The sequence below is a fragment of the Ovis canadensis genome, chromosome 3, assembly GCF_042477335.2.
Source record: "Ovis canadensis isolate MfBH-ARS-UI-01 breed Bighorn chromosome 3, ARS-UI_OviCan_v2, whole genome shotgun sequence".
Classification (NCBI taxonomy): Eukaryota; Metazoa; Chordata; class Mammalia; order Artiodactyla; family Bovidae; genus Ovis; species Ovis canadensis.
Genome location: NC_091247.1, coordinates 59495427 through 59514420, shown reverse-complemented (window position 1 = coordinate 59514420; position 18994 = coordinate 59495427). Strand labels below are relative to the sequence as shown.

The 18994-nt window shown below is 45.7% G+C and overlaps 1 protein-coding gene across 1 annotated transcript in view; it reads right to left on the bottom strand.

Annotated features, from left to right (window-relative positions):
- Positions 1-1468: 1468 nt before the first annotated feature.
- RPIA (ribose 5-phosphate isomerase A) overlaps positions 1469-18994 on the bottom strand; it is a 34944-nt gene continuing 17418 nt past the window's right edge. The window contains exons 4-9 of the mRNA XM_069583199.1: positions 12326-12385; positions 9826-9890; positions 8528-8596; positions 7715-7856; positions 5856-5955; positions 1469-2405 (exon numbers count right to left, since the gene is read on the bottom strand). Coding sequence (XP_069439300.1) covers positions 2311-2405; positions 5856-5955; positions 7715-7856; positions 8528-8596; positions 9826-9890; positions 12326-12385 — 531 coding nt within the window. The 3' untranslated portion in view covers positions 1469-2310. The remainder of the gene's footprint in view (positions 2406-5855; positions 5956-7714; positions 7857-8527; positions 8597-9825; positions 9891-12325; positions 12386-18994) is intronic.

The following is an 18994-nucleotide window of genomic DNA, read 5'->3' as shown; positions in this document are numbered from 1 at the left end:
TGAAGAGGAACTAAAAAGCCTCTTGATGAAAGTGAAAGAGGAGAGTGAAAAAGTTGGCTTAAAGCTCAACATTCAGAAAACGAAGATCATGGCATCTGGTCCCATCACGTCATGGGAAATAGATGGGGAAACAGTGTCAGGCTTTATTTTGGGGAGCTCCAAAATCACTGCAGATGGTGACTGCAGCCATGAAATTAAAAGACGCTTACTCCTTGGAAGAAAAGTTATGACCAACCTAGATAGCATATTCAAAAGCACAGACATTACTTTGCCAACTAAGGTCCGTCTAGTCAAGGCTATGGTTTTTCCTGTGGTCATGTATGGATGTGAGAGCTGGACTGTGAAGAAAGCTGAGCGCCGAAGAATTGATGCTTTTGAACTGTGGTGTTGGAGAAGACTCTTGAGAATCCCTTGGACTGCAAGGAGATCCAACCAGTCCATTCTGAAGATCAGCCCTGGGATTTCTTTGGAAGGAATGATGCTAAAGCTGAAACTCCAGTACTCTGGCCACCTCATGCGAAGAGTTGACTCATTAGAAAAGACTCTGATGCTGGGAGGGATTGGGGGCAGGAGGAGAAGGGGACGACAGATGTTGAGATGGCTGGATGGCATCACTGACTCAATGGACGTGAGTCTGAGTGAACTCCGGGAGTTGGTGATGGACAGGGAGGCCTGGCATGCTGCGATTCATGGGGTCCCAGAGTTGGACACGACTGAGACTGAACTGAACAGCAGGTTTCCTAACAATGTGTGAGCCAACTATTTTTAAAGACCACCTTGAGAACGAAAAAGAAGGAATTCAGCAAGGAAAAGAAAGCCTCTTCAAAGCTCAGTCCTGATTGATTGAGCCTGAAACTTGATTTAGCAGGAATTCTGACGCCTCTAGGTTTGGTAGCTATAATCCAAGCTTCAAAACAGAGAGCAAGGCGAGTGACATGAACGTCTAAGGATTGTGCAAAGTCAGCACTGGGGGATTAGGGCTCTCAACACAAACACCTTTACAGCAGGATGGATTAATGAGTCCCATCTAGAATCATCACTGAGTTGATCACGGCCTTTCTGTTGCCATCTGTGAAGCTTTCTGGATGGTTCACTGCTCGTTGGGCCCACTGTGAAGATTACACACTGGGAGAACACAGGAAAGTCAGGTGACCCATTTTACTGCTTGTCAGCTTCCATGACTGAGGGTCTGACTAGCATAAAACTTGGGGATAATCTGTGACTTTTGTTCAGCTGTGTTAGTCTCCATTAATAAAGAAAATCGATGTCTTGTTTGACAAAAGTTCTATGAAATAAAGCTGTTACCAAGCTCTCTCAGAAATAAAGGAAATACTTATCTACTCTTTGGCTCAAGATTTGAGTGAATCCCACCCCTTATCAAAGACCCAATGTAAATTAAGTGAGCAAAACTGATTCCTATTTTACTGTAAATGGACACAAATTCTGTAACAAAGACAAAGAGCCAAAATGGCACCATACTGTTTTATTTCAACCTTCAAACAATATAAAGAGGTAACAACTTCTGATGCCAAACCATGCAAAATAACAATAAAGGAACGAAAAAACTATTAACAACAAAAAGACAGTCACTGAAAGGTGCTTCACAGCAGTGCTTTGGCAGTTCTGGCAAGTATTTCTGTCCAATGGCTTCAACACACAGAGTCTGAATGAACCCATGACCTCAGCTGAAGAACTCCCACACCCTCCCCTGGTAGTTTACACATTCTGAGTCATCACACACCACACCCTATACCCGCCAGACTTATATTTTTATAGTTCACCTCTTAGAACACAGAACTGCGTATTGTGCGTAACTGCAACAAAAACTAAAACACAAAACAATGTGGTAGAAAAGGAAACGAACTCCTATGTTTCCAGTAAGGCATCAGGGGATCGCTGCTGGCTGTGCCCTTCATTTCACCAGTTTGAAGAAACGTTTGACTTATATTTCTCAGCAAACCCAATATTCAGAAGCTTAACCAGCAGGCTCAAGTTAAAAGTTTAAAAGACAGTCCTTTTTTTTTTTTTTGGTAAATGTTTCATATAAAACATGAAATCAAGTTCCACTTTATTAAAAAAAAAACAACTGAGCATTTTTAATAGTAAAAATATATATATGTTTATATCTCTCTTTTTAAAAAGACATTTAATAACAATACTTCAGAAGACTGGATTTAACCCTCAACCCCTCACCCTGCCAAGCTATCCACCTGGCACAGATACATTAAGGCAAAGGCTCAGAGAGGCGTGGCCACCTTGGCGGTGGGCTGGGGACGCGAGAGGAACACACTCCACTCCTGCAGGGCCCGTTCAGAACGGCTTCTCCCTCATGTTCACCGAGCCGTCCTGCATCCCGAAGTAGACTCTCTCCGCCATGTTGATGAACAACCCCGTGTCCACCACACCTGCGGGATGAAGGGCAGAAGGAAGTGTTAAGTTTCAGCCTCCCAAGGCAAGAAGAAAACCAGGATCACTGGGTGCGTAGGAGTGACCACCTTCAACAGCACTAGACAAATGATACATCTAAAGATGCTCCTGTGATTTTTCCAGTGGTCACGTGTGGATGTGAGAGTTGGACTGTGAAGAAAGCGGAGCGCCAAAGAATTGATGCTTTTGAACTGTGGTGTTGGAGAAGACTCTTGAGAGTCCCTTGGACTGCAAGGAGATCCAACCAGTCCATTCTGAAGATCAGCCCTGGGATTTCTTTGGAGGAATGATGCTGAAGCTGAAACTCCAGTACTTTGGCCACCTCATGCGAAGAGTTGACTCACTGGAAAAGACTCTGACGCTGGGAGGGATTGAGGGCAGGAAGAGAAGGGGATGACCGAGGATGAGATGGCTGGATGGCATCACTGACTTCATGGACGTGAGTCTGAGTGAACTCCGGGAGTTGGTGATGGACAGGGAGGCCTGGCGTGCTGCGATTCATGGGGTCGCAAAGAGTCAGACTCAACTGAGCGACTGGACTGAACTGAACTGAACTGAAAGATGCCCTGCCTCGGGGACTTTGCTCACACTGTTGCCTTTATTTGGACCAGTCATCTTCTCAGAGAGCCCCTCCATCGTGACTCTAAGTGCTCCCATTCCCGTGATGCTCAATCACACTATCAGCCTTAGAAGCTTTTCCCACAAAGGGCTGAAAGATAGCTTGCAATGCATATTCAAGATGAATAAACTCTCCAGATCAGTAAGACAACAGACAATCTAGTGGAAAAATGGGCAAAAGACTTAAGAGATACGTCACAAAAGAGATACTTCTCCAAAACAGCCAATAAACACAGAAAAACAGTGCTCAAACTAGTCAACAGAGAATGCAGAGACTTCCCCAGCAGCCCAACGGTTAAGACTCTGCTCCGCCAATGCAGGGGACATGGGTTCTGTCCCTAGTCGGGGAACTAAGGTCCCAGATGCTGCAAGGTGTGGCAAAAAAAAATTGAAAGAAAAAAAAAGAATAAAATAAAGGACTTTTTTAAAAAAATGAGAACGCAAATCAAGATACCACTACACACTCAACAGGATGAGTATAATGAAATTTGACTGGAATGTAAAGACACTCCCACACACTGACTATAGGAGTAAATCTGAAGAAAACCATGCTGGAAAATGTTTCTCGGTCTATCTTCTGAAGCTGAACATATTCATACCTGATGATCCAGCAACTCTACTCCTCAGTATATATCAGATATATGTATATGATCCTCACAAGATATGTAAGAGAATGTTCCCAACAGCTAAAAACTAGAAACACCCAAAGGCCCATAAGAGTAGAATGGATATACAGACATTTTTTCACACACAAAAATGACAGTATACTATTCAGTAATGCAAATTAACTACAACTGTTAGCAACCTTTACTGAAAATATTCCATATACACACATACTACAGTGAGATACTACTGTCCAGCTCCTGATGGAGCCAGTGTGTAGCGAAGCACACCGGCATGCACTTCAGGCAGAAGGTAGACTACCGCCATCCATGGACGGCAGCTCTGTGCTATCTGGCAAAATCAGATACACTTATTCTTTCAACTGGTAATCCCCTTCTGAGAAAGGACTGGAAACGAATATCTGCTCACATGGATCTGCCTAAATAAATTATGTGAGAGTCACAAGATGGAATGCATATTATTATTAAGAAACAAAAGAATGAGGAAGTTCTTTTGTGAACCATTATATAATAACCTTCAAAGTGGGGGAAAAAACAGGAAAATAGGAAGACAGAAAAAACAGGAAGCAAAACATGTGCCAAATATGCTGTCAACTGTGTAAACAAAGAGATCGGGGTGGGGGAGCTGACTTCTGTTTATGTAAGATCAACTCAAGAAGGACACACACAGACAAGGGCACACACACAAGGACACACAACTTTGGAAGCACTGGCTGTCTTCAGACAGGGGGAAAGTGGAGGGATGGAAGACAGAGACTTCACTATTCACTCTTAAATTTTTGATGTAAATTCAAAAGGACAAAAAAATTTTCAAAGAGAGCCCTGCATACATGAATGAAATCATCTCCCAGCACTGCACCGACACGATAGGGGCCTCCCAAGGACGTGCCCAGTGGCCACCAAGACCCAGGCTTCTCAAAAACTCTACTGAGTCAAAAAGTTCCTTAGAGTTTTTCCATAACATTTCAAGGAAAAATCTGAACACTTTTGGGCCAACCCAATATAACATAAGGTGACAGCTTCCACCTGATTCAAGAGAAAGCCAAACTGAGTTCAGAAGAGACTTCAACGATTTAAGAGTAGAGGTGCAGGGCAGCTGTCAAAGGTCTGATCTCAAGACCACTTCTCTTCAGGTTATCAGGATGCTGGGAGTGACTAACCCATTCCTACACCCATCCCCAGATTAGTGGAAAGGGGAGAGGTGGCTTGGTTTGAACAGGGGGAAAGAACCCCACTGGCTTTGGCCCTTCTCTGCTCTGGGTGTTGCAGTGGAACACCCAAGGGTGTGGCAGCCAGGGGACAGTTCTGCTGCCCTCTAGGTGTCCTCACACAAACGGACGTGCATGGGACACAGGCAGGGTGACAGAGACAGACAGGGAAACGTTCCCTCCCCCCCTCCCTTGACCCAGGTCCAGCATCATGTATTACAACAGACCAAAGAGGAAGAGAAAAAGAGAATGAGAGAGCAAACCACATGGATGACCCTGAGGCACTGTGCTAAATAATTCAGCATCTAGCTTCTCTGTTTACACTGTCTGTTCCTAATGAAGCTCGGAACTTCTCTAGGATGTAGCTTCTGCTGACTGAGGTGGAGACCAAAGGATGGGAGAAATCCGCTCACAAAGGACATCTCAGTGCCTCAGTTAGCCTCGAAAGGTCTGAGCAGGTGCACCAGAGCCCCCTGGTGGGCACTGCAAGTACTCCTGCCCACAGGGCCCCCTGCGTTTGCATTATCGCTAGGGCTGATTCTTCCAGATTATCAACGGCGACCTGGAAGAAGAACTCCCTGTAACACAGGGCACAGCACCTCCAGCACCTCGCAGGAATCTAACGAGCGTGGGAGAACTGAGTCATTCTTCTCCAGAGAACAGGCCAGAATCAAAGAGGTGACAGTCAAGCTCTTTGCAGAGAGAGTACGTTTATTTCAAGGCAAGCCCCCGACACACCATCGGCCCCATGCCTGCCCCAATTGAAACGGGTTGTGAAATGCCAACTAACAAAGCTGCTAAGTGAGCAGTAACTGTTTTCAGGAGGAAAAGGCAAAGGCAAAGTTAGAAATTCCAAACATGTTATAAAGCAAATTCTTCCCACACAAGTCTCAAAGCCAAAGCCACTGTGCTTCCCATGGCCAGAGGCAGGGGACGGCTATGAAGAGCCTGGGTGTCTACACTCAAGAATATATGTTACCTGGGATCATTTTGATGGCTATGTTCACGTCACTCCATTTGTGGACCCGGTCAAACTTCCAGTCCAGGATGAAGTTCCCATTATCCGTCACCACAGGACCCTAGAAGATAATTGCCCACAGTGACGAGATGATTCAGATTCAGGCAGGCAGAGGGGGCAGGAGAGTGGAGGTGATAACCAAGGACAAGTATCTTAAGCAACCCACTTCAACCAGTACTCCCACCTCATGCTTTCTATTACTAGAACGCAGTGCTATGAAGCAGTCATGAGCAGGAGTCCTGAAGCCACTGAGGCAGATATCTCACAGAGGCCATTTTCCTCTGTGAGCCTCAGATTCCTCTATGGCAAGAAAGGGATAATGAAACCTACCTCCTTCGGCAGCTCACGCATAAACCACATGGGTAAGCATTTACCACAGTGAGGGCACAGTGATGCTTAGCCATCATTAGAGTGAGAAACTACAGCAAGAGAACAGACAACCAATATGGCTCAGTGCTCCCAGAGCTTTACACTGAGAACCATCAGTGATGCAACGTGAGACAACTTTCCCCCCAGATCAGGCAGACCCAACAAAAAGATGGAGCAGTGAGGGGTCCTGGGGTCACACGGCTGGGGGTACTTTCAGTTAATTAACCCAGTATCACACAGCAGCTTTGGGCACTAGAAAGCATATAGGACCACAAATGTTGCCAGAACACAAAGACTGCTCTGCAAAATGGGGGAGTGGGAGCCCAGAAAGAACACACAAAAGCAAGATGCTGGGCTCTCGTGTGGAGGAACCCCAGCTCTGAGAAAGAACCCTGACAATTTCTTCTCGAATCCTCAGCTACTCAGGGAGCCAGAGTTGGAACTCAGTGTAACAACTATGATTAAGACTGTGGTTTTTTAAAAAGTCACAAAACGCCAGGAAGAAAATACATTAAAATAAAATAAAAGTTCATCAGGGAAGAGTTACAGATAAGTTGCTTTCTCTCCTGTATGTTTCAAACTTTTTATATACAGTTCTGTCTGCAACTATAGTTAATTTTTGAATTATTACTTCTGCTTGCTTAAGTGTAAGAAAAAAATTTCTGTTCAACCCACTTTAGAAGCTGAAGTGAAGTGTTTGGACTAAGTATCTGGAGTGTATTTCTGGGGAGGAGCTTACATCCCCCAAGGAACTCTACTTCATTTAACCACAGGATGAGAAAAGAGGAAAAAAGAAAATCATACCACAAAACCTGAGTAACTCTCTGCCCCAGGAGGGACTCCCCAAACCCATTTTTAGCAGCTGTCAGAGAGATCCAGGTACAAAGATCAGATCACCCGAGGAGCATCAGATTCCAAGGGACAGAAAATGTGCCCATTTGTACAGGGAATATACAGTGTGTTAAGTATAGTCTTGTCTACATGAGTTTGAATATGGAAACTGATAAAGCCAGTGCTCTGAAAATAAGCCAACAGGCTGATTAAAAATAAACAGAGAGAACTTCCATGGTGGCACACTGGATTAAGAATCTTCCTGCCAATGCAGGGGACAAGGGTTCTATCCCTGGCCTGCAAAGATTCCACACGCCGCATGGCAACCAAGCCCATGTGCCACAGCTACTGAGCCCATGTGCTGCAACTACTGAAGCCCACGCACTTAGAGCCTGTGCTCTGCAACAAGAGAAGCCACCACAACGAGAAGCCCACGCGTCTCGAGTAGCCCTGACTCGCCAACACTAAAGAAAGCCCTTGAGCAGCAATGAAGACACAGTGCAGCCGATAAATAATCCACAGGAGCCACCTGCCCAGTCTGGGTATAAAGGACCTAACGGAAGCAGGAGGACAGGCCCTGAGAGCCTGGGACACCTCCCAGAAACCTTCCAGCCACTCACTGCCTTGTTGACGGCCATCCGAAGTTCAATCACGCCCCCAAACTTCTGGGTCACAGTTCGGCTCACTGGGACATAGGCCATAGGGATGACCTCAATGGGGATGCCCTTGTGCCACTGATCCCCGAGGTTCTTTGAATCTTTCCTGGAAAGAAAAGAGTCAGAAGTACAACAGATGTCAATAAGCTCAGCGGTACAGACATGCCAAATTCAGGCATGGAGTTACTAACGAGGTGAGAGGGCAGGGCCAAGTGTACAGGGCTTCAAACAGACTGGCTGTGCTCTACTGTTTTTAAAAAAAGTATGTGAAGTAAATATGACAAAAATATTAAAACCGGGATATGACTGGCTTGTGGTTAAACAGGTGTGAGGAACATAATCATTTATGCTCTTCCTACAGCTGTAATTTTTTTTTAATTAGCACGCTCAGCATAAGTGCCTTCTAGTAGACTCTGAGAGCCTGGTCAAAGACTGTCCACAACACAAATCACATGCGGCACAGGGGAGGCAGGGGTGCCCAGGGGCAGGCTTGACCCGCTTCCTCCGAGACGCCTTGCAGGGAGCAAATGGAGCGAATGAGTGATCAATAAGGACATGCTCTGTTAACGAGTGTGACATCTGTTTCCTCTTTCAAGCGGACACAAGAAATAGCAGTATCTTCCTTCAGCACCAAAGCAGAACATAATTGTCCAAGGCACTCTCCTGAGTCACAGGAAGGAGTGCCCCTCCCTCCAGCTCTTTTTCTCCTCCATAAAATGCGGGCTGGGGTCTGAGGCACCTCCTCAGTGGACAGTTCAGAAACACTGAACATCGTACCTGAAATCGGCAATCACAATGAATCGACTGGCATTGCCAGCCACAATCTTCTCCTGGGTTAGGCAGCCTCTGGGGAATGGGGAAGAAGCAAAGGAACAAACATGGGGCTAAGTAAGACAAAATCTGAATCTGGGAACTAAAGTCAGATATAGGAAACCAAAATCCATTCAGTTTTGACACTTAGAAATTTAATTTTTAATTCTTAAAGGAACAGCCCCCGAACTCTATCACACGGTGCAGATTGTGTCTCCTGCCCTCAGCCCCCCAAAATTCATCTGGTGAAGGCCTAACCCCTAACGTGACTATATGTGAAAGATGAGGTCTCTAAGGAAGTAACTGTGGTTCAATGAGGTTACTGAAGTGGGGCTTTGCTCTGATTAGGATGGATATCCTTCTAAGATGATACCAAAAAGCTCTTACTCTCTCTCCCTCCACCACAGGAGGCTACACTGAAAAGGTAGCCATCTCCAAGCCCAGGGCTTCAGAACTGTGACAAACAAATTTTTCCCTTGAAGTCACCACGTCTAAGATTTTTGTTATGGCACCTGGGCTAAGACCTGCTGCTTCCAGTAAATGGACTGTGGAAGCAGGAGTCTGTGTCCGGGAGAAAGGGTTCCCAGTGGGGCCACAGGCATAACCCAACTAAGATGCATCTGCTAAGGAGCACAGTGCCTGGGGGAGGTCATGTGACTGTGGCATGAAGGGGAGGTTACTCCCCTTTGAACAACCTGCCCTTTCTGCCATCTGACAGCCGGTTAGGAAGCAGAGAGAGCACAGCGAGACTTTAAGCACATTTTGTGTCACTCCAGAGTCTGGTTGATTACAAGAACGAGGAGACAGGGACTTCACCTTCTTCAGCTCACCACTTCCTAACTCCCCAAAATTAACACTCAAGAAACACCCAATAAATGTTTTCCAAAGGAATGAATACACACACCACTCCCTGCTCAGAGCCCACAGACCTAGTAATCTAGTCCCAGTAATGTGTTTGCTTTAGGCTGTGCAATTTTTTTTTTGTTTTGGCTGTACAATTTTTAAAGTTGGAATCAGCAGAAGGCAGCAGACAGAGAACCCATTAAGATGAATCACTTCACTGACCAGGCTCGGGTCCCTGTCACCAGACTGCTACTAACAACCAGAAATGCCCAGCTGGCTCTACAGGCTTATGCCATCAACATCCAAGAAGAAAGACAAACTCGTGTGCATCCCAGAGGCACTGTGCTTATCCTGCATTCCACTTGGCTTTGCTAAGGATTAACTGGCAGATACTTGGCAAAAAAAAAGGCCCTACAACTCACCCACCACCCTTGATGAGGTTGAGGTCAGCGTCGACTTCATCAGCACCATCGATGGCAAGATCGATCTGCGTTGAAGAAAGATACAAAAACCACTGAGACCCTCCTGAGGGCAGGCTCTGTGCTAAGCATCAACCTGCAACAGCTCATGAGACCCCAGCTGCCCTATTAGTCAAGCAGTTATTATTCCTATTTAACCAGTTAGGAAACTAAGACTCTCAGTGGTTAAGTTATTCCACTAGGGTCATGAGGAAGCATATATGGACCACACCTGGGTGCAGCTCTCATCCATCACTTTATACTTCCTCTACTCTTTGATGGGATTCTCTTTGGACAAGCTGGAATTACTGAGCATGCAATCTCAGTGTGAGTAACTTCACCTCCAAGGATAGAAAGAGATATATAGTATATCTGTGGGATTAAAATTTCCTTGGAAGCAGGCAATAATGGAAAAAAGTCTGAGAAGCACTGATTTAGAAATGTCTGAACTAATATGGCAAAGACACAGGTATGGTGACACACATCTGATGTGATTTAAAATTGGAAAATTTCTGAGATCCCACCCCCATGATCCCACTAAAGCACCTGTCTGGGCTTGCCCACTGCCTTTAACGGGAAGTTCCACTGCCAGCCCAAAAGCAGTGAAGGAGGAGAATAGGTTCATTCATGTTTCAAAATCTGAAATCAAGGAAGAAAGATATATTGATACTTCTCATCACTCCTGGGACTCTGCATGGACCATATGGGAGCCTCAGGAATGGTTTTTCTAAAAACATCAGTATAAAGAAGGAAATGGCAACCACTCCAGTATTCTTGCCTGGAAAATCCCATAGACAGAGGAGCCTGGTGGGTCACAGTCCATGGGGCCACAGAGCTGGACAGGTCTGAGCGACTGAGCACACATAAAGCCTCAGGGTGCAAATTCAGTTTAAGCTGCAAGTCAGAAGTTGCCTGATACGGAGCCACCAAAACTTCAGTGGGGCAGCCTCACTTCCGCCTTTTTACAAGGATGAAGCGACAGCCCATGATGCTCCTCCTCACCCTGCACTGACCCCTGCTGCACCACAGCCAGCTCTCTGGGGACTGGAGGGAGGCAATCTTTTCTGCGTGGGTCCCATGTCCAGCTTCAGCCCAAAGTATTCTATCACTTGGTCCTAGACACCCCAGCCAGTCTGGGCGCTGTCCACATATGCCCACATGCTAGCCTGGAGCTGCTCCCAGGGTTCCCATCCTGGTTGGAATGCTCTCTCCTGCCCTTGCCACCTAGCCATCACAGCTCTGCTCAAATTTTCACCTCTTCCCACAAAGCCCCTCTAAGCAGCAGCACTCTAGAGCTGGAAGCACCTGAATTCATCCTCAGGCTCTGCCACTTATAAGAAGCAAGGCCTCAGGCAAACACTTTGCCTTCTCCATGCCTTTCTCACATTTGTAAAATGGGATGGTAATGGGAGGGTAATAGTTCCCACCTTCCAGACTACAGGAGCTTAAATACAGGTGACCCTGAACAACAGGGTCAGGTTTGAACCGCGCAGGTCCACTCAGAGGCAGATTCTGTCCCCCACATATGCACTGCAGTACTATGTGATCCATGGTTGGCTAAATACACACATGCAGAACCACGAATACAGAAGGCCAACTATGGCACTCAAGCATCTGTGGATTCTGGTTTTCACAGTGGGTCCTGGAACCAAGCCCCTTGGACACTGAGGGATGACTGTGGTTTAATACAGACCAGCACTTAGTAGAATAACTGTACACAGTGAGGGCTCAAGAAATGCCAGCTGTGAGGATGCTCCACACTCTCCTCAACGTCAGCCTCTGGATTGTTCGTGTGTTCAATCGTCTTAATCAAAAAACTTCTGTTTTCAAAAGCCCGTGTTTTATCTGTTTTCAAAGGCCCATGCTTGCCTCAGACAATTGCTTCTTCTCTCCAATTAGCGGCAAACTCCAAGGGCCAGCCTGCTCATATTACATGCCTGTGTGAGGGCTGCAGGAAGTCCTGGGTCCCTGCTGCTGCTGCTGCTAAGTCACTTCAGTCGTGTCCAACTCTGTGTGACCCCAGAGATGACAGCCCACCAGGCTCCCCCATCCCTGGGATTCTCCAGGCAAGAACACTGGAGTGGGTTGCCATTTCCTTCTCCAATGCATGAAAGTGAAAAGCAAAAGGGAAGTCACTCAGTCATGTCCGACTCTTCGCAACCCCACGGACTGGAGCCTACCAGGCTCCTCCATTCACGGGATTTTCTAGGCAAGAGTACTGGAGTGGGGTGCCATCTCCTTCTCCATCTGGGTCCCTGAGCCCCCTCCATTAAACCACAGGGAACATCCTGGAAATTAACAACCTCCCCACTTGTGACCTCAGCCAGGATTAATATCCAAAGTCCCAGGAGAACAAGTAGTATGGCTGACTGACTTTCCTCCTAGACTTGATCAGATATCCTGAGCGCATGAACAAGCAACAGTCATAAAAAAGGAGGCAGAAAAACCCGGCAGCCTCTCTTACCTCTGGGTGTCGGTCCAGGTCACTGAGAGTTAAGCCATACTGCAAGATGAGCTGACGGGCCTGTGGAGAACAGGAAAAAGCGCCTGTAATCATCATCTCTGAGCGAGCATGAGGAGCCTCAGAAGCCATTTGGATCTAAGGGTCAGACACTCAGTACCACCAAGGCCCCTCCCAAATCCAACCTGTACCACCAAGAGATAGGGATCCAGCCCCGAGAATGGCAAAAGTTGGTCCATTCCAGGAACTGGAAGAAGGCAAATAGCAACTACTGAACACTCTGCTCCAGCACTAGCCAGAGTCCCTCCTCTGTGACCTGTTACTTAAGATGATTTCATGGCCTCCGAAAGCTCTGGTAATACACTACAGTTGCTGTTTTACTGAGTTGTGTCTGACTCGGTGCAACTCCATGGACCATAGCCCACCAGGTTCCTCTGACCATGAGATGGATTCTCCAGGCAAGAATACTGGAGTGGGTTACCATCCCCTTCTCTAGAGGATCTTCCTGATCCAGGGATCAAACCTGAGTCTCCTGCATTGGCAGGCAGTCTTTACTGCTGAGCCACCAGGGAAGCCCAGTACAGTACAGTAGGTAGCCCTCATCTGTGGTTTCAGTTACCTATGGGCAACCTCGATCCAAAAATCTTACATGTAACATTCCAGAAATCACAAGTTTTAAACTGCACACCATTCTGAGTATACCACGATGAGATCTCTGCTACCTACTCCATCTGGTCCAGGATGTGAATCATCCTTTTCTTCAGCACACCCCACCTGTTAGTCACTCAACAGCCATCTCAGCTATCAGCCTGATGTCGCAGTGCTTGTGTTCAACAGACCCTTACTGCACTTCATACAGGCACTCCTCGGTTTACTGTGCTTCGCTTTATGGTGCTTTGTCACCAGCCGAAGGCCGTGGCCACCCTGCCTCCAGGGAGCCTAAGGATGCAATTTCTCCAACAGCATTTGCTCACTTTGTGTGTCACATTTTGGAAGTTCTCACAGTATTTCAAACTTCTTCATTATCATTACATTTGTTATGGTAGCCTGTGACCAGTGAGCTTTCACGTTACTGCTGTTACTGCTTTGGCATTTTTTCAGCAATATGTTTTAACTAAGTTATGTCCATTGCTTTCTTAGACATAATGCTACTGCACACTTACTAGAATATAATGGAGTGTAGACATAACTTCTATATGCACTGGGAAATTCAAGTAGCTCACTCTGTATCATACTCTATTATGGTGGAATGGAACCAAACCTGGAATATCTCCAAGGTAAAGCTCAAAAGCACAATACTGATGCTGGCAATTCAGATACACCAAAGACAAGCCATAAAATGCTTTCTTTTTTTTTTTTCATAAAATGCTTTCTTAAGGGCAACAGTAAAAGTTGTTAACTTAGTAAGGAAAGGAAAAAAAATTATACGCTAAGGATGCTAAGATCTAAAACTGTAAGAACAAATCTGCCATCCTTGAAGCTGCAAAGAAGGAAAAAGAAATCTGTGCCAGTTTCACTGTTGCAGCCCAAACTGCAAAAGTTATGACTACAGTGCATAAATGCCTAGTTAATATGGAAAAGGAATTAAATTTTACAATAACGTATTTTGAGAGAGAAACCATGATCACATAACTTTTATCAGTGTCTTGTTACAATTGTCCTGTTTTATTATTAGCTGTTGTTCTCTCTTAGCATGCCTAATTTACCAACTGAATGTCATCACAGGTATCTACGTATATAAAAAATATAGTATACATCACATTCAGCTGTATCCGCTGTTTCAGGCAGCCACTGGGGGTATAGGAATGTATTCTCCATGAATGAGGGGGCAGGGGAAAGGGGGGAGACTACCATTACTTTTTAAAATTTCCTAAGCTAAGAGCCTAAACATTACTTTTTAAAACTTCCTAAACTAAGATTTGGGGCTCCTAAATCACTGCAGATGGTGACTGCAGCCATGAATATAAAAAGACGCTTGTTCCTTGGGAGAAAAGCTATGACAAACCTACACAGCATATTAAAAAGCACAGACATCACTTTGCTGACAAAGGTCCATCTAGTCAAAGTCTATGGTTTTTCCAGTAGTCATGTACGGATTTGAGAGTTGAACCATAAAGAAAATGGAACTCCGAAGAATTGATGCTTTTGAACTGTGGTGTTGAAGACTCTTGAGAGTACCTTGGACTGCAAGGAAATCAAACCAGTCAATCCTAAAGGAAATCAGGCCTGAATATTCATTGGAAGGACTGGTGTTGATGCTCCAATACTTTGGCCACCTGATGTGAAGAACTGACTCACTGGAAAAGAACCTGATTATCAGAAAGATTGAATTTGAATCCTGGGTTTTTATTTGATCCTATGAAAGATTACTGCTTAATTTTTTAAGTGTTGTGAAGATGTTTAAAAGTCTCCCTACTTTTCACACAGACATAATGAAATAAATACAATGAAATCATACTATGTCTAGGGTTCACTTCAAAATAACACAGGCAGAGGAGGAGAAGGGGACAACAGAGGATGAGACGGTTGGATGGCATCACTGACTCGATGGACATGAGTTTGAGCAAGCTCCAGGAGTTTGTGATAGACAGGGAAGCCTGGCGTGCTGCATTCCATGCCGTCACAAAGAGTAGGACACGACTGAGCAACTGAACTGAAACTAAGAGCCAAATCTACAGAACATAAGTTTTTTTAAAAAATAATGTTGTAAAAAAAAATGACAGAAGATGATCACTATAAATTCATACACAGTGACAATTTCCAGGCCACACTGTTGAATAAAAATAAGCAAGAGAAGAGGATGTAAAGGCAGCGCACCAGAATGACTGCTAGTGAGGAGCGCGGCAAACGGAGAGAACAGACCGGGAAAAAATCAGGATGTTTGTGGCCAAGTCTGGAGACGCAACAGCAACTCACTCCAATACTCTTGCCTGGAAAATCCCATGGATGAAGGAGCCTGGTGGGCTGCAGTCCATGGGGTCGCTAAGAGTCAGACAGGACTGAGCAACGTCACTTTCACTTTTCCTTTCATGCAATGGAGAAGGAAATGGCAACTCACTCCAGTGTTCTTGCCTGGAGAATCCCAGGGATGGGGGAGCCTGGTGGGCTGCCGTCTATGGGGTCGCACAGAGTCGGACATGACTGAAGCAACTTAGCAGCAGCAGTGGCCAAGTCAGCACCACTGACTATATGCTTACACTATATGGAGCAACCAAAGCATGGAAACCTTTTTACCAAAAGCCATGTCTAGAAAATATCTTCTGCCTAAAGTCAAAACCACCTGAGATTAAGAATGAGATGGTCTTGGTTCTAATCTTAAATAAACCAGTCACATGACCCCTAGCAAGTTTTCTCACCTATAAAAAGATGAGGATAGATAATGACCAATGTCAATCTTCAAATCCTAAGACTTAACAATAAAACACAAACACCCTGGACTTTGAAATGTATGGGACCTATCTGGATCCTGATTCAAAAAACTGTAGAAAAATATTTTTAAAGGATAAGACAATAGAGGACATTTGAATCCTAGACTTTACCTTATCCTATGAAAGATTACTGCTTAATTTTTTAAGTATTGTGGAGATGTTTTAAAGACTCCCTATTTTTCAGAGAGACATAATGAAATACATACAATGAAACCATACTATGTCTGGGATTCACTTCAAAATAACATAGGTAGAGGAGAATAGGATACAGATGAAACAAGACTGGCCATGAATTGATCACTGTGGAAACCAGGCGATGGGTACACAGAAGTTCCTTGCATTATTCAGTATCCTTTTTGAAGTTTGAAATTTTCCATAATAAAAAGGTAAAATAAAATGCTGAGTGAATCAAGTTCAAAAGAAAAAAGCTCATGATTTTGAAAGAGAAATACATAATGAAGGGAGAAAACAACAAGGAAAAAGGTACTGCTGGTTCATTTCTCAGTTCCTAGGTTTCTCCCAACATGATATTGGAGAAAGGATACTAATCACAGACCCTTAGGCTATAAGAACATTTGGAAGATGAGCCCCCAAAGCCCCCCACACACTGTGGTATTCATGCCTTTGGGGAATCCCTGCCCATGACGTCCCAAGATTGTCCTGTGTTATCAACTGCACACAGCAGAGGTGATGGCAAGCCCCAGCTGAGATCAGTTTATAAAAAAGAAAGGGCGTGCTCCCACAAGATTCCTCCCTCCCTTCCTCCACTCACCCTCGCGCACACACACACCAGGAAAACCTGCTGCCAAGCCCTGAAGACACTGAGAGCCCTGGGGACAAGGCCCACTTCACAGCCTGTGAAGAAGTAAGGCCGCAACGCCCACTTGACAGAGCACGGAAGCAGGCCCTTCAAGCAGAGCTGAGGCGCCTGCAGCCCTGTCCAACATTCAGCTGCGGCCTCATCGGACTCAAGGCCAGAACACCCAGCTCAACCACTCCAGGTTCCTGACCCCTGGCAACTATGAGCTTACAAATCTCTGTTGTTCTAAGCTGCTAAGTTTCGGGGTAATTTGTTCCAGGGACAGATATCTAATACAGATGCTGCTGGAATAACGATATGAACTGAATGTAGCTCAGTGTGATATTCTATCACAAATAAAACTGTGTTATATATACTACTGGTGCTCAGCTCCTCAGTTGTATCCAACTCTTGCGACCCTATAGGCTGCAGCCTGCCAGGCTCCTCTGTCCAAGTCCATTTTTCATGCAAGAATACTGGGCTGGGTTGCCATTTCCTCCTCCAGGGGATCTTCTCAACCCAGGGATCAAACCTGTGTCTCCTGCATCTCCTGCACTGGCAGGAGGATTCTTTACCACTGAGCCACCTGGGAAGCCCATTATATAGACTATGACCCCTGTTAAGTGTATACTTTGGGTTGGCCAAAAAGTTCGTTCAGGTTCCTCCATGTGATGTAAATCTGAACAAACTTTTCGGCCAACCCACTAGTTAGAAATGATACTAAACTACATTCAAATGTATTACACGAAAACCGATGTAAGGAAACAATTCTATCATGATTCCTATGGGGGAAAGAAATCTGTATGAAGTATATCATTTTCATTTAACCCGAAGCTTAAAAACTGCCTGCACCACTTGCCAGTGTTATTGTTTCATGAGGATGTTCTATTTGTCCATCTAGATGGTAATCAGAGTATGTGAGAGCACATTATATATACACTTTTCACCAGCAGTTAGGATTAGCTGAGCCAACAGTTGAGTAAGTAACTACTGTGAGTTCATTCGAAAAGGAGTTACCTAGTACAAACTCTGGAGAAAGCAATGGCACCCCACTCCAGTACTCTTGCCTGGAGAATCCCATGGATGGAGGAGCCTGGTAGGCTGCAGTCCATGGGGTCGCTAAGAGTCAGATACGACTGAGCATCTTCACTTTCACTTTTCACTTTCATGCACTGGAGAAGGAAATGGCAACCCACTCCAGTGTTCTTGCCTGGAGAATCCCAGGGACGGGGAGCCTGGTGGGCTGCCGTCTATGGGGTCGCACAGAGTTGGACACAACTGAAACGACTTAGCAGTAGCAGCAGCAGTACAAACTCCTGCTTGGAAAAAATGATGAGACTTCCCCGGTGGTTCTGTGGCTAGGACTCCATGCCCTCAATGCAGGGAAGCCGGGGTTCGACCCCTGGTTGAGGAACTAGGTTCCACATGCCTCTTCACCACTGCCACCAGCTGCCTGACTCAATGCCTGTCCAGAGTCTGCATGTGAAAGGAGCCCAGTAGGTAAGTTCTGCCTGTGTTATGTGGCTGGGAGGCCAACTGCTTTCCCTTTAAACAGTCTGAATCCCCAGTCACAACGTGAAGGGCCCTGTACAATGACCTCAAGGACCCACTCAGGAGGGACCCTTCAGGCCTGCTTCCATCAGCAGGTCCTCCAACCCTCCCTCCTCCCCATATCTCACTGGATTCCCCAGCAAGGCCTCTGTGCACAACCCTGCACACGGACAGAAGCATCATCATGAGTGGCATAAACTCCTTCCTCCCTGGGTGTAATGCACTGTACCGTGCTCCCCCCCAAAAAAATATATTGGGGCTTCCCTAGTGGCTCAGTGGTAAAGAATCCGTCTGCCAATGCAGGAGACACAGGCTCAATTCCTGGGCCAGGAAATCCCACATGCTGTGGAGCAACTAAGCCCACCCTCCACAACTATGGAGCCTGAGCTCTAGAGCCCAGGGGCTGCAGCTATTGAACCCATGCACCCTAGAGGCCATGCTCCACAACAACAGAAGGCACTGTAGTGAGAAGCCCCATGTCAGAATCAGAGAGTAGCTCCCGCTCTCTGAAACTAGAGAAGAGGCCCATGTAGCAACAAAGACTCAGCACAGCCAAAAATAAAAAAAATTTTTTAAAGGAAAGATATACTGGAGTCCTAAACCCCAGTACTTCTGGATGTGACTTTCCTTGGTGATTGGGCTTTTACAGAGGTAATCAAGTCAGAATGAAGTCATGAGGGTGAGCCCTAATCCAACACAAGTGGTGTCCTTAGAAGAAGAATTTGTACACACAGGGAGAGGCCCACAGGTAGAATGCCACATGAACATGAAGACTGAGAGTGAGGACACGTGCCACAAAGCCAAGTAATGCCAAAGACTGCTAGGAAACCACCAGAAGTTAGGAGAAAGACAGCACAGTTTCTCCTTCACAGCCTCTACAGGAATCAACATCTA